Raw genomic sequence first — 15,698 nt, forward strand, 5'->3', positions numbered from 1 at the left:
AATATTTAATAAAAATAAATTTTTTTATCAAAGAATAAAAAAAAAAATTTGAATCTTTTACAAAAAATTATTTAGAAGATCCAAAACTAAAAAAAATAATATTCCATAGGCATATTTTAGATAGTCTGATATGAGATTTTAAATAATCTGGTAGTTAAATATTTTTATTAAAAAAATAAATTATAATCTCTTTAAAAAATTTATTACGAAAATTTAAAACTAAAAATACTAATATTTATTAACAATAACATAATAAAAATAGTCCATCAATATAGATAATTGAAAATCTGATTAAAATTTAATATAAATAATTAATATAATGGGTATTTTATAATTTTTATTAAATTTTGGAAAGAATTATTCTTAATCAATATAAAAAAAAAATTTAATTTTAAACTTTAGTAAAATTACAGTGACTGATTACTATTTTAAATCATAATTATAATTATGAAAGGTTAAAAAATTATTGTGCCGGTCATAATTTTTAATATATTTTTTAATTTAAAAGAAATTCTTTTGATGAATATATATCCAAACCTTCTAAAACGGTCAACAGTTTTGAAATTTTTGGAACATTTGTAAGGGTAATATGGTCATTGTACACACTGTAGCAGAGCTTAACGAGCTAGGGTCTCTGGTTTTCCATTATCGCAGGTGAATATCAGTCCCTTCCTCCTCCAAAAACCTCTTAAACCCTTCATTAAGCTTTGAAGCTGAATTTTACAGAGAGAAATAAAGGGGGAGCGAGTTACAGGAAAATGGCGATTCAGTTTCCGGACGATTTCAAGTGCCCGATTTCGCTGGAGATAATGTCCGACCCGGTTATACTCCAAACGGGTCACACTTTTGACCGGGCATCAATCCAACGGTGGCTGGACTCCGGTCACCGGACATGTCCAATTACAAAGCTGCCTTTGCCGGAACATCCTTCTCTCATCCCTAACCATGCGTTGAGGAGCTTGATTTCCAATTATGCCCTTGTCGCCCCGCTGAAATCGCAACCGAGTTCGCACGCGGAACCTCAGGCGCTAATCTCTACTCTCACCGCCAAGTCCTCGTCTCTGGAGTCGAAGCTTGAGTCACTTGTCCAACTCACCAGGCTTTCCAAACGCGACTCGGCGTTTCGAAGGAGGCTAACTGAGTCAGGCGCCGTCCCGGCGGTTCTCTGCTGTGTTGACACGGCCGATCAGAGTTTGCAAGAGAAAGCTCTTTCGCTGTTGTTAAATCTCAGCCTCGACGATGACAACAAAGTGGGTCTGGTTGCGGAAGGAGCAGTTGGTCGGGTCGTGGGTGTTCTACGAGGAGGTTCGCCGGATTGCAGAGCGCTGGCGGCTACTGTTTTGACGAGTTTGGCTGTTGTTGAAGTGAACAAAGCCACAATCGGAGTGTATCCTGATGCGATTCGGTCCCTAGTTTCGGTTCTCCGAGACGGCAAAGGCAGAGAGAAGAAGGAAGCGGCGACGGCGCTTTACACCCTCTGTTCCTTCCCGGATAATCGTAAGCGGTGTGTGGATTGTGGAGCTGTGCCCATTTTGATCCGGGTTGCGGATTCTGGCCTTGAGAGAGCCGTAGAGGTGTTGGGTGTATTGGTTAAGTGTAAAGATGGTAGAGAGGAGATGGGGAGGGTTTGTGGTTGTGTTCGGGTTTTGGTTCGGGTATTAAAGAACGGGACTTCAAGAGGAATTCAATACGCACTATTCACGTTGAACTGTTTGTGTTGTTATAACCAGGAAATGTGCCCTGAAGTGAGGAGAGAGGGAGTTTTGGAGATTTGTATGGGTTTAATGGAGGATGAGAATGAGAAGGTTAGGAGAAATGCTTCCAATTTGGTTCAGACTTTGCGCGGAAATAGGTTGATTGGGTGATTCCATGTCTTGAGATCACAATGTGAAATGGAAGGGAAAAAGGATGGGATGGATTTACCCTTGAGTGGTTGTTGTTCTTGTAGTCAATCTGGCTATGGAGGTGAGTTGGGGTGAATTTTTGTGTTTACTTACGGGTTATCTCCATTTCTCCTTTTGTAGTTCATGTACAAAAAAAGGATTAGGATTTTGTGGGAGGAAATGGTTTGTGTTTTTTTTTTCTTTTTTCCTTTCTCTTCTTTTGTACATTTGAATAAAGATGACACGGATGGGATCCCACTCTGTTCTTTTAGATGTTTTTTGTTTGAAAGTGCATCAAATTTGTTATTTGAAATGTAACTCGTCTCAATCTTAGAAAAATTTATAAATTTTGAAGCATATGTATATAAATCATTCATCAAGTCCTTCTGAACTTTATCAACTATCGTCTAGTATTTTGTTTGTGTAAATCATAAAGCTGGTGAGAGAAACGGGAAGTGGAGAAACTAAATTGGTATATTGTTATTTGATGAACCCCAAGTTGTTGCTCATGCTTTCATTTTAAATAGCAGGGTATACCGGAAGTTCGAATGAGAAGCATACCTCAAATTGGTTCAGGAAGTACTTTTAAAGTTTGTTATAGTACTGTTCTGTTTCTTGATTAGATGCCTCATGATTGATGTTGTTGCCTCTTCAAGCTCAAATATTACTTCTTATCTCACTGTTTTGCCTTTGCTCATAATCATTGGCTATCCCATATGAGGGAACACAGTCATATATATGATGGTTCTTTACTACTTCGTGCTTATTGTGTTTCCAAGTGTTCATGAATTAATGGTTAACCGATATCGGAAAATGACCTTCTTATATGTTGACATAGATTTGCTCTATTGGTGACTGTTTGGTTGCCTATTTGTTTGGATAATTAGGAACCCTATCATGAAGTGAATGTTAATAGTAATTTTCTTTAATTTTTGAAAGAGACATGAAAGTTGGTTTAAGATACACAAGGACTGGTGCAACGATTTTATGTATGATGTGGATTATGGTTGTATCCAGAGCATGATTTGAGAAGAAGAGAATTGATGGAAAGATTGGCTCTGATCTTTGGTAATCTATTACTTATAATATTTTAATTTAGTCATAAAACAGGTATCGAAGGATGACTTCGTCATAAAAATGTTGAATCTGACTTTTCTTGTAGCAGTTGGGACCTATTTCGTACTTGATTAACAATTGTTAAGAGTTGTTATGGTGTTTGCCTAGAGATGGCTTGGCAGATGTAAGCAAGGTTAAGTAAACTATCTTCAACCAGAGGTTGTTGAATTCCTTTGCAGGTTGGTCTGATGTGCCTTGTATATACATATCATTTGACTGAGATATTTAGATTGGTTACTCTTGTTCTAATAATTTACTCAATCCACGAGGTCCACCAGAGCCACAATTTGTCATTTATGTATATCAAAGATTTTGCAGTCACCTTCACACAGCACCGGAGCCTTCTCATTTCGCAGGATGAGGGCTTCTTAACTATACAGGAACTAAAATCTTCCCCAGTTCAGCCATTTAATATTCGACAAACATTTCTTTGATATCATGTACTCTTTAGATTTCTGTACGTGTCCATCTCCTCCCTTGTCATTCATTTTTTGTTGTCCTTAGTTTTATTAACTTGCTTGTCACTGTCTTATCATGTTACTGCATTCTGTGCAAGTTTGTTCTATTCATTGATATCTATCCGGATTATGGAAACAGGTACCTTTTCAATAGTGGATTTGTTAATGTTGTCTTGAATTTAGTAGAGTTCATATTCTGAGTTATGCAGGTTGTTTTATCAGCACAAAATTTTCCTCTAGGCCACTTTAAACTTCATTTCAAGGTTGTTTTTGCATAGACAACTGCTGATCTATATTAAAATATAGTTTTGGTTGTCAACCTGATTCATCTTCTCTCCTGTGTTTCAGGTGCTCTACGTGCATTCTTTATGTATATATGTTGATTGGATGTCCGCATTTCAGGTGTCCAACATGCCTTGTTTGTGATAAATTTATTGATTACATATAGGTACGTTCTAGATCTTCCATTCTCTTTCTAATTGGATAAAAGATAGGATTAGTTATTGTCATGAGTACTGCTGAACAGCCGAATAAAATATTTTGGTCAGCTTCTTTTCGGTTGGTAATTGGTAGGTTTTTTTTAAAATTTGATTCTTTAATCACTTGAAGAAGCTATCTATCTTATTCCATTAATATTTATTTAAACGTTGAGGGGCCTGCTCTGGTAGCCAAAATTGACTAGGGTTTCATTCCTTTTGTGGTCCCACGAGAAAAAAAGAAAGTTAAAAAAGATAAAGTTGGTTCTGTTTAATCTTTTGTTTTCAGCAGTAACTGCGGGCTATTACAGGATTGTTAAACAAGAAACCATTTCTTATTGGTCTTTTGGGCATGTTTTCTCTGTCTCTCCTTTTTGATTAGTTATTCCATCTCTTTTTTCAAATCTAAAGCTTCGTTTTATGTGGTTGGTGTAGAACATGAAATGTGGTTCGCTCTTTTGATGGTTGAGAAGTTTTGAACGTAACACTAAAAATAGGAGTTTCGAGGCGAGGCAGAACAGGTTTTCATCGTCCAATTCCTTCCTTTTTTACGTCTTTGTCCTGTGAGAACATGTATGTGGTTTCATTACTGGTGGATGAAACATTCTTGGGAGGTAATTTTGTCTAAGCACGGGTGTCGATTTAATTAGTAGGGAGAAAAAAAAAAAAGCATCTAAACATAAGTGAATGTCTCCTGAAAGAAGCAATTTTCATGCTTCTACTTCACACATGTTTTCTATTTTCACCATTGAATCATTGATAGAAATGGGAAAAGAAGCCTTTTCTTGGTGGTCCAAAGAATGCTATTAATTTCTCCCTCTTTGGATCTTGTTCTTTGTCTTTACTTTTTTTGACAGGGACACACCTCAGGGAAACAACTATTTTTCTCAAACAAAGTGAGAGCAGAATGGAGTAGAAAATTATGATTGAGTTCCTCTGATGGGTGATCTTTTTCATTCCTTGCCTCCTCAAGAGGTAACACTATGCCACTATCTGCTGCATAAATAGTGGCCACTTTTCTTTTGTCTGGCAACGTTTGAGAAATGAATTAGGCCAAGAAGCAAGAACTTTCCCTTATGAAATTGTAGATGCTCCAGTTGAATAGCTGGTCATGAAAGTAATTATTTGATATTTGAGTTTGGTAGTCTTAGAAATACTTGCCCCATACATCTTTATTGTTAGCATGTAATTATTTGACTGCATGTGTCAAAATTTAAAGGCAAATAATATTGCGGGTTGGGTCAGGTTGGCCCAGTAACTAGTGGGTTTACTTCGGCCTTTCTGGTTCTTATACTATGCAGAGTGGGTTGGGCCTAGAGACGAGAGATTGGGCAGTTTGCACATTTGTGGGCTTGATCCATTATGGACTAGGCCCAACTTAGGTCCATTTGTCTGAACGGACCAGGTTGGGGGAGCCCGATGCCTAGTGAATATTATATTATCGTTACCATCATTATTAACTAATAATTTTTAGGGCCACGACCAAGCCACAAACCGACTTTTTTGCGATCTAATAGGGTTGGACAGATGTGCATAGTGGGCGAGTTCGGCTCATCTCAGCCCAGTTCTCTATTGGATTGGGCCAAGCTCAACCTGTTGGATCCTATGTTTGGATCATCGGGTCGATTCGACATGTCTACCATGGCCATTAGACAATGTACTTGGACCCAATTCATTGGTTTGAAACCATTGTTGATTCAATTTACCCAACCTTTGTGGAATTGGTAACATCCCTTTTAGCACATGGAGATACATGTGTATCTGTGTGTGTATGTATGTATATATATACATATACAAGTAGAAGTCACAAGAGAGTTAATATAAATTGTTGGTGAGGGAGTGTGATGTATGATTTGATCTCCTCTTCACTGTTGGTTGTGGAGCATTCCCCAAATAAAACCCATCTTTCTGCCTCTGTTTTCTTTTGTTGTCTTTTGTTATATAATATATAACTATCTACTTAATAATTATATTAGGTTTATTTTTAGTTAAAAATTTTATTAGTAATGATTTAAGTTGCATAAAATAGGGTTCTTATTGTTTTTATATATAAATTTAAGTTTGACTTTGGATTTAAATTGATAATTCACTTTAAATTAAAATTCTTAATGATTTAGATTTTGCCATTTCTAGTATAAATTTAAATTTTGTATTATTACTTAAATTTAAAGATTTTAAAATTTGGGTCCAAGATGATTAATGTATTAATATAATATTTCAATGGTGCGTTGTACCTCACGGAGGAATGAACATGAGATATATATCGAATTTAACTACGTATATACACTGGTCATAAATTTTTTAAAAAATAACGTAAAAAAAAATACACAATCTGATTTGAAGTCGTAATCTTTTATATATACAGGAAGAAGATGCGTTGTAATGGTCTGTTCAAGTTTATTATAAAAGAAAAACGTAAAAATTGAGTTTTGGATAGTAATTTTTCAATGTGAATTATTAATTGTACGCGTTAAATATGTAATATAAAATAAAGAATCAAATAATTTTTTAATTAAATTAATCATGAATTTAATTATTTTCCATTACTAGTTAAATTAATTGAATATGCAAACGAGTGAATAATTGAGTTATTAATACTATGAGAATGAAATTATGTATCTAATCCAATGAATTTCATAATCCACCATAAAAATTGAAACTTGAAACAAGTGTATATAGTGGTGGAAATAGTGATGACAAATGTAAGCCCATATAAGAACATAATAATAGTGACATCAAAGAAGACAGCATGCCATACAATTATATGTATATATATATATATATATATAGATAGATACATGGGATTATAATTGCAATTATGAATTGACACTTTATTAAGTAATTAATGATGATAAATAATTCATTATAACATAAATATATTTTGCTTAAATTGGATGAAAATTGAGTGAGCATGTAACAATTGAGACGTATTCTTCAAGATTAATGACATTATAAATCTTACAAACACAATGATGATGATGTTTAGTTTATTTGGAATAAATTTAGAATTTATTTTGTAAATTTAAATTAATTTTTAATTAATTATTAAGGTAAAGTAATAATTAATTTACAAATAAAATTCATAAATAAATATATATATATTTTTGCATTTGTCACAAAAATAACCAAACAAGCATAAGATTCAAACATCTTTATATTATTTTTATTATAATGTTTTATAATTAACTCCCAAAAAGGTTTAATCTTAATTAAAATCTTACTCTATTATTATATATTCCTCTTATGAAAATAATACTATGTTTTATTTTTCTCAATTAAATTTAAAATATTATTAAGTTGAATTTAGTGTAAATTTGTAAGTAAATATTATAATATTTCTAAATTTATTATTTCAAGCATATTCTTGAAGAATTTTTTTTTTTTTGGGTAGAAATCTAATTTTAACAAATTTGTATTCAAACATTTCGGAAGATCAAAGAAATTTGAATTCACATCTAAGACTTTTTGAAAATTAAGAAATTATATATTTATATATATGTATATATTGTAAGGAAATTGGGAGTTAATAGCCCACCACAGTGGTAATGAGCACTGGATTATGCAATATCAACATCAGCTTGCAACATATATATATATATATATGATATTACATATATAAAAGTTCACTTATATATATATATATACACACACATATGGAACGTGACGTATATATATAATCTTAAAATTCCATATAGCCGGATGGCTTTGACGGTTTGACTCGTCTTTTGGAGTTTCACAATTCACATTTTGATTCAGACTTTGGCGAGCCACGGGGAAGAAAGTTTTTTTGGTCAACCTTTTGCTTGTGGAATTCAATATTAAGCTGCTATATATAATATATATATATATATATACATATTCCAAAAATTAATAAACAAAGAAATATTTTAATTATATTCTCGTCATTCACTTTCAACTATAATATATATATATATATATATACATATATATATAAGCAGATAGTCATATATTGATCTAGACACCTTAACGTATGATTAGATGCATCAACTCCCTTCTCTTTTGGAAAATTATTAATTTCCATAATTTGCTTGTTTCTAGATGCATGATTAATTATATTAATTCACCATTTTGTAAAAAATAATTTTTGAGTTTGTGTAAGACACTCCATCTCTCCTTCTATATTAGGGTTTTGTTAACAAGTAATTAACCAAAATTTGTTAAGTAATTAATGGATAATTAATAAATTAAGAATGAACTTGAACATTAAAAATTGACTATATTCAAGGAATCATCAGCCATGGCATCATCATCCTAACTACTCTCTTCCCACAAGGCAAAAAAAAAAAAAAAAAAAGAAAAAAAGAAAGACAGAAGAAGAAGAAGACTAATCAAACCAAATCAATGATATATATAATTATATGTAAAATTATTTATGACCCTTTAATATATATATCTAAATATATAAAAGTCTTTTCCTATACGTTTACATTTGATTGTAATTTTCCAGGCTGTAAAAGGATAAATATATCCATTTATGTGTGTATATATATATGTTAATCCTGTCATATTCTCATCAAATTGACGTTTAAGAATAGAAAGATCGTTTCTTCTCTTCATTATAAATAGAGGGTCTTCCTCTTCTCCATCCCATCCACCATTTTTTTTTGAAGCTTTCTTATTATTTCCCCCCTCCTCTTTAAAGGGTTAACGCAGAGAAAGGTAGAAGATACAGAAGAAGAACCAAACTCCAGCAATGGCCGCCAAAGTCTATATTGTGTATGCATGAATTGCTCTCTGTTTTCTTTTTACTCATTGATTTATTGCGTTTTAATTCATTGTTGATTCTGTTTAAAGGGAAGGTCCTAGTTATTTGGGTTAGTCCTTTTGGATTTTCCTTCTAAATCATGGGTTTTGTCTACATAACATCTTTTTGTGAGTGATCATCATGATGCTTTTCTGGTTGATTGCGTGTATGATCTTTTATGTTGTCTATCTGTTTGTTCTTTTTCCTGTGTTACTACTTTTGGCTTTATGAACCTTTAGATTCACATTTTCTTCTTATGCTTCTTGTTGGGGGGTGATCAATTGAATCAAATGATAAAGTACATTGAAGGGTTTGAGTAAAATCCATAAATCTTAAATATTGAACATAGAAATTTAAGTAAAATAAAATGCCTGCTTGCAAATCGTATGAAGTTTTTTTCATGGAAACAATGAAAGAAAATTAAAATAAAGAGACCCTGAAATTTCCCTTGTGTTCCTCAAAACAAAACCTGCACCATTTTCATGGTTTATTGATTTTAAAGAGATCCCTTTTCGTTAAGCTAGATGGACACCCTATGAACTGAGATTCATGTTTTGCTATGTCTGCTACAAACTGTTGTTGTTTGTTTCTGCAGATGTCTATGGGGATCTAATCATCAAATCAACAATTTTAACTAAAGAAAATGGAATGTTATTGTTGCATATTGTATAATGCTGTTTATTATAATTTAAAGAAAGTGATTGTGAAACTTGACCTACCTTTGAATTATAATTGATGGAGAAATCCCACCCCCTTGCTTTTCAATTGTATGTGGACCCAGTGTTCATCATTACTATATGGAGTAGTTTTTCTTTTATAGAATATATGCAATTATACTGAAAGTGGCTTTCATTTTCATGACCTTGGAGTACCTTAAGATAATGTTCTATGTCTTCTTCAATAGTACCTTTTCGATATATTAATTTCAGAATCCAATACCAGCTTTTCCATACACTGATTTCAGAGCTTCTGTTGTTTGTATAATTTGGATATCGAGAAAAATCTATATAAAAATTTTAATGTTTATAAAATTCAAATTTTACTATGATGATGATCTAACCAAACATCTAAATGCACTTATATTGGTGCATTGCTGATGGGAAACTTTTTGTGTCATTTTCTTGTACCTGGTGTTATTGGCATAATTTCTTACCCACTTGACTTTTGACTTTTCCGAAAAATTTTAATTTTCTCTTTCCCTTAACTATATAATGTATCGAATGATTAGAACAGTGTTAATATTTTCTTAATCAACTATTTTTAATTAGGTAAAAGGGTTTAAATTATAAAATTATTGTCGCTAAAGCCCTTTTTCCAAGTTCATTGAGGGGTGCATATGTTGATATTGCTTGGGTTCCTGTTACAGTTACTATTCTATGTATGGACATGTTGAGAAATTAGCTCAAGAGATACAGAAGGGAGCTGCAACTGTTGAAGGAGTTGAGGCAAAACTATGGCAGGTTTGTGATTTTGTCTCCAAAATAGAATCATGTTTGATGCATTTATATTCATTTTGGTATCTGGATATTCCAAATCAAATCAATGAATTTAGAGTTACTTCTGTTTGACTTGAAGAAAATTAACAATGTGAGAGGATATGATCATATGATCATTATTTAAATAAGTACAGCCAGTGGTTTATTGGCTTAGTGGTCAATGTGATTGAATTTCTCATTTAATGCTCAAGTCCCAATTTGTGCCCATAGCCAAACATATGTGTCTCTATTTAGGTCCTAACATAACTTAACTTACCAGTGTTCTGAATCCTTTTTTCCCCCCAGACATAAGTATGGCAGGCATTACTCAAGAAAGGATGTGGTGTAAGCTTAGTTGGCTTCAATGCTTGATGATATAGATTATGCACTGAGTAAAAAGCAACAGATAGTTTGAAGTTTAGTTGTTTGGTAATCATCAGAAATGAAAACCATGATTCTTGACAACTTGACAGGTACCTGAAACTCTTTCAGAAGATATTCTTGCAAAGATGGGTGCACCACCAAAGAGTGATGCACCTCTCATTACAGCCAGTGAGCTTGCTGAAGCTGATGGTATTCTCTTTGGTTTCCCCACAAGATTTGGAATGATGGCAGCCCAGTTTAAAGCCTTCATGGACTCTACTGGTGGCCTCTGGGGAACACAAGCTCTTGCAGGCAAGCCTGGTGGGATTTTCTACAGCACTGGCTCTCAAGGAGGCGGACAAGAGACTACCCCGTAAGTAGTTTTTTGTTTCTTAATCAAGTCCTGGAAGTAGTTTTACTAGTGCTTTTGAGGTCATTAAACTACAATATCAATCTTCTTTTTCCTGAAAATGCAGATTGACTGCAATTACTCAGCTGGCTCACCATGGCATGCTTTTCGTGCCAATTGGTTACACCTTTGGAGCTGGCATGTTTGAGATGGAAGAGGTGAAAGGTGGAAGTCCTTACGGTTCCGGGACATATGCTGGGCAGGGTGCAAGGCAGCCTTCTAAGCTAGAGCTTGAGCAGGCATTCCACCAGGGCAAGTACTTTGCTGGCATTGCCAAGAAGCTCAAGACAGCTGCTTGAGTTCATTCAAAAATATTTTCCCACCTAGAATTTTGTTGTTTTCAGTATGCATATTATTATTATTATTTTTTCCGTCATTCTACAATACTACTACACTATATTATGGAGTTTACTGATCGATAAATTATTATTTCTAGAATAAATTTGGTAATTAGAATCATGCTTCAATTTCTTTTAGTTAAAACTCATGTGAGGCTCATAAAGTTAAACCTGCATTTGGAAGCTTAGTTTGAAATGTAATTGCAGTTTGAATTTGAATTATCAAAGGCTTATGTATATATATATATATATATGCATGTGTATGTGTGTGTATAAATGCACTTAGATATATAAATGCTTACAGAGAAAGCACTTATAAGTGATGTCTTCTGAGTACCCTATATTCTCCTTTTGCTGCCCACACGAGTAGATGCTTTGTCAGACATGTGGCCCAAAACTTCAAGCTCTTTACCATGTCTGATACTCCAAAATCCAAATCAATTAGGTGGGTTTAGTTTTCAGCCACTTTAAAAAGTTGGGGACTTTGAGAGTATTACTACTACGATGATTCAATCGGTTAAAATCTAACACGCTACTCAAATATTATTTTGCGTGTTTATTATGAGTTAATAGCGGTCGATTCAACGAGTTTAAAAGTTTAACTTACTAATATGTTGCGTAAAACTACAATACCAAGTTTAGTTTCCGTCTTAACAAATTTATTACGGCTGTGGAGATAGAAACATTTTATACAAGCACAGGTCAATAGTAAATATAATTTATAAAATGATAACTGTGGAAATTCAGCCGCTGAGGCTAAAGTGAAAAAAATAAGGGTGATGATAAATTAAAAATATGAATTTATTAAGTTTTAATAGTAATTTCATAAAAACAAAATTAGAATGGGTTGGGCCCGACCCAGTCCGATTGGAGACCCGGTTCGATCTGACAATAATTTTGTTTAAATACAATGGGCTGATATACAGTTTCCAATTGGGCTGGGTTGATCCACTCTATTATACTTTTCAAAATATCTTACTTTTCTTTTTTAATATATATATATATATAGAGAAAAACTCTCTTAACCAACACCCTGACGTGGAGGGTAGAGTAAATGACATTTATTTAAGTATAAATTATTAAATTAATTTTCAAAATTTTTCTTTATAATTTATTTTTTTAATATTTTTTATTTATTTTAAATATAATTTTTTTTTTTTCATTTTTAATAAAAATCCCAAAAAAATAACTTTAAATAATTAATTAAATGAATAAATTAATACTAATAAAAACATGTTTAATATTTTTTTTATAGATTCATCAATTTAATTAATTAGTTAAAATTATTTTTTTAAATATTTTTAAAACATTCAAAATATGGTATAAGCAATTTATCTATTAAAATATTGAATAAAATGAGAAATTTAAAATAAATATAAAATATTAAAAACTAAATTATAACGATGAAAATATTAAGAACTAAACTGTAACAAATATCAAATTTTGAAAACTGATATGATAAATTATTATTTATTTTATTTTACTTTTACTCTCTCTCTCTTTAAAAAAAAATTATGTACTGAGTTTAATAAATATTATGTTATACATTTTATTTATTCATTTAGTTACTAAAAATTCGTTACGATTCAAACATTGAGTAATAAATTTTTTTAAAGAATTTTATGTGATTTGACGTGAAAATTTTTATTTACTTTCAAAATAAAATCCTTTTAAGTTTAATTTTTTTTTTAATAAAAAATATACATGTATATATAAATTCTTTATAAACATGGAGTAACAATAATTCCATTATTAATTTTATATATATATATATATATAGTGAGAAGATTACTTTTTTCCAAGTCATGAGCACTAAATTTGATATGTCTTTGATTTCTTCACTTAAAGTTGATGGGATTCCTTTCAATTTGGAGAAGTCAACTAAATGAAAGAAAGTTTGTGACAAAAGCTTGGAATGCCATTCAATAACTCATGGAAAAGAAGAAGAAGAAGAAGAAGAAGAAGAAGAAGAAGAAGAAGAAGAATCCAAATTAATAATTTAATTTCTAAAAGAAAATTTAACTTTATTTCAAAGCCATATGTTTCAATTATTCCATCTTTACTTCTTAATTTGACAAAAATAATAATAATTGAAAAGAAAAGTATTGAAAAGATTAGATTCAAAGCTTTGTAAAAAGAATTCAACCTTTTGAGCTATACAAACTTATAGCTCAAGTCATTTTTCATTGATTAGCCAAAACAACAAGGAAAAAAAAAGCTACAATACACACACACACACACACACATATATATATATATATGTATGCTTTTCTGTTCTAAATTTCTTTTCTTTTTATTTAAATAAAAAAAAATATATCTCAATTTTTATATACCAAAATATGTCGGGACAATATATAAATCTTTTAATCAATAATACAGTAATATAATAGTTAAGAAGTTACGAATTTAAATTTCATGATAATATAAAACGTATAATTTTATGAATTTATTATGGGCTAATAGTGATTTGAGTATAATACTTGATTCAGTGATATTGAAAACTTAACTCAGTCGTGTATTAACGGAGTTGTGATGAACGTAATTGTAAATTTATTAAAATTTTACCTTGAATATAAAGCTTTAATTTGTTCCAAAAAAATATATTATTTGAAAAAAAAAATTACTTTTTTCTTTATAAATGAAAAGGATTCTCCATAGAAATTTTTATGTCCACCGGAATATATATATATATATCGTATATATATTAGATACATTATATAAGAAAAATATATGGTAAATAAAACTTTATAGATTTAAGATCTAAAAATAATTGATAATTTAATTCACTACATATTTAGCATGGTATGATTAAAATTTGAATTAAATCAATTTTGTCATTGTCCCAATTCTATTTCAGTTTGTTGTTTATAATTAAAAATGTATGTACATATGGCTTTATTTTCATATAATGGGAATAAGTTCATTAATAATTATAAGTTACTTACAATATATATATATATATATATACATATATAAATTAAGAAAAAAATAATAATTAGAATTAAAATCAAGTAGTACTACCACAGTGCAAACAAGTAGTACTGATCCGGATGCTTTAAACCGATCAATTCCAAGAGTCACCAAAAAGATGATAATAAAGCAAGAGATACCAAATAATCATTTACAATTCTTTTTAAAAAAATTAATATAAAATAAAATAAAATGAAATTTAAAGATATATATATATATATATATTTCATGATTAGTCACTTGTCATAGTGATTCTTCTACTTTAAGCTTCATTGGATTTTATCATACACTTGATTAATTAATATCTTTAAATTGATTCCTTAGTTTGATATTTTCTTGATCTACAATTAATTAGTATTAAAGACATGAATATATGAATATATATATCTTTGTTATTCATATCTTAATAGTGTATGATTAGTTTAATAGTATGCTTGAAAGCAACAATTTTATAAAATAGTTTAATTGGGTGATTAAGTATCTCTAAATTTTATATTAATGTAAAATTAGTAATGTGTAAACATAGGTGAAATATTAAATTAAATTTGTTCGTACGTGAACCTATATTCAAATGGGTATAAATCCAATTCGCTTAATTATAAAACAATTCTCTAGATTTCACTATGTTTTTAATTTTAGCTATTTTGTTAATTTTTTTTAATTGACATATACTTATTTTTATGTGTAACTATCAGATGACTACCATGTCATAAAAAATTAGAATAAAAGTGACGTGAAAAAAAAAGGTCAAGAAAAGAGAAAATAAAAATTATTTTTTTATTTAACAACTCATTCTATGTTCTATTATCTCGATATAAAAAGTATATTACAAGTAATTTTCAGTTGCAGAGTTCACTATTAGAGCCTTCAAAAAACTTTCTTTTATGATGGTCAAATATGATACTTGCCACGATATGCACACATATTGTTGCTTGATGTACCGAGGAGAAGTGGTGACCAAGGATCTGAATGTTAAGTGAGAACAATCAAAACTAAGTAAACCATTAAATTTGTCAGTTGATACGAAACATATTCAAGTATAGTATCAACTGATAATAGCCAATTATTATTATCTTATCAAGGTGTAGAGAGTTGTTTACATGATCTTTTAATTCAAAAAATATCGTGTAAATATCTTACAGTGATCATAAGTTTAACCTTACATATCGGAAATAATTTTTGTTCATTTAATGTATTAGTGAAGGGATGGAGGGAAGTCAGAGACTTGTGAGCATCTATCTTATTCCCTAAAGAAGGATCGCGAGGAGGTTGGTGCCAAATGTACCAACTATAGAGATGAACATCCAAATTAGTGCTAGGAGAAAAATATTTCTTTATGTTAAGTTATGTAAGATGATTTAATTTTTTCACTCTTTCTATTTCTAAGTGGTATGAACTTATTTTTTTCTTTAAAAAAACTAATAAGAAAAAGAGTTCGTCCCTTA

At 30.7% G+C, this 15,698-nt stretch overlaps 2 protein-coding genes and 1 long non-coding RNA gene across 3 annotated transcripts; all 3 read left to right on the forward strand.

Annotated features, from left to right (window-relative positions):
* Positions 1-584: 584 nt before the first annotated feature.
* PUB8 (plant U-box 8) lies at positions 585-2,154 on the forward strand. The gene has a single exon (XM_022046696.2). The coding sequence runs from the start codon at positions 759-761 to the stop codon at positions 1,863-1,865; it is 1,107 nt and encodes a 368-aa protein (XP_021902388.1). The 5' UTR covers positions 585-758; the 3' UTR covers positions 1,866-2,154.
* Positions 2,155-3,911: 1,757 nt separating this feature from the next.
* On the forward strand, positions 3,912-5,191 carry LOC148252875 (uncharacterized). Its single transcript, XR_015813432.1, has 2 exons — positions 3,912-4,283; positions 4,369-5,191. It is a non-coding gene; the product is annotated as an uncharacterized LOC148252875 (long non-coding RNA).
* A 3,318-nt stretch (positions 5,192-8,509) lies between these two features.
* On the forward strand, positions 8,510-11,606 carry LOC110817949 (putative NAD(P)H dehydrogenase (quinone) FQR1-like 1). The gene is made up of 4 exons (XM_022046676.2): positions 8,510-8,670; positions 10,065-10,158; positions 10,647-10,909; positions 11,013-11,606. The coding sequence occupies exons 1-4, from the start codon at positions 8,648-8,650 to the stop codon at positions 11,242-11,244; spliced, it is 612 nt and encodes a 203-aa protein (XP_021902368.1). The 5' UTR covers positions 8,510-8,647; the 3' UTR covers positions 11,245-11,606.
* Positions 11,607-15,698: the final 4,092 nt, after the last annotated feature.

Source organism: Carica papaya, chromosome 7, assembly GCF_054855325.1.
Source record: "Carica papaya isolate Zhongbai chromosome 7, ASM5485532v1, whole genome shotgun sequence".
Classification (NCBI taxonomy): domain Eukaryota; kingdom Viridiplantae; phylum Streptophyta; class Magnoliopsida; order Brassicales; family Caricaceae; genus Carica; species Carica papaya.

Bases quoted from the DNA above. Each gene is read 5' to 3' on its own strand.
- PUB8 (XM_022046696.2), top strand. From the start codon at position 759: ATGGCGATTCAGTTTCCGGACGATTTCAAGTGCCCGATTTCGCTGGAG.
- LOC110817949 (XM_022046676.2), top strand. From the start codon at position 8,648: ATGGCCGCCAAAGTCTATATTGT. The intron at 8,671-10,064 runs GTATGCATGAAT...TTCCTGTTACAG, and splicing joins GCCGCCAAAGTCTATATTGT to TTACTATTCTATGTATGGAC. The intron at 10,159-10,646 runs GTTTGTGATTTT...ACAACTTGACAG, and splicing joins TTGAGGCAAAACTATGGCAG to GTACCTGAAACTCTTTCAGA.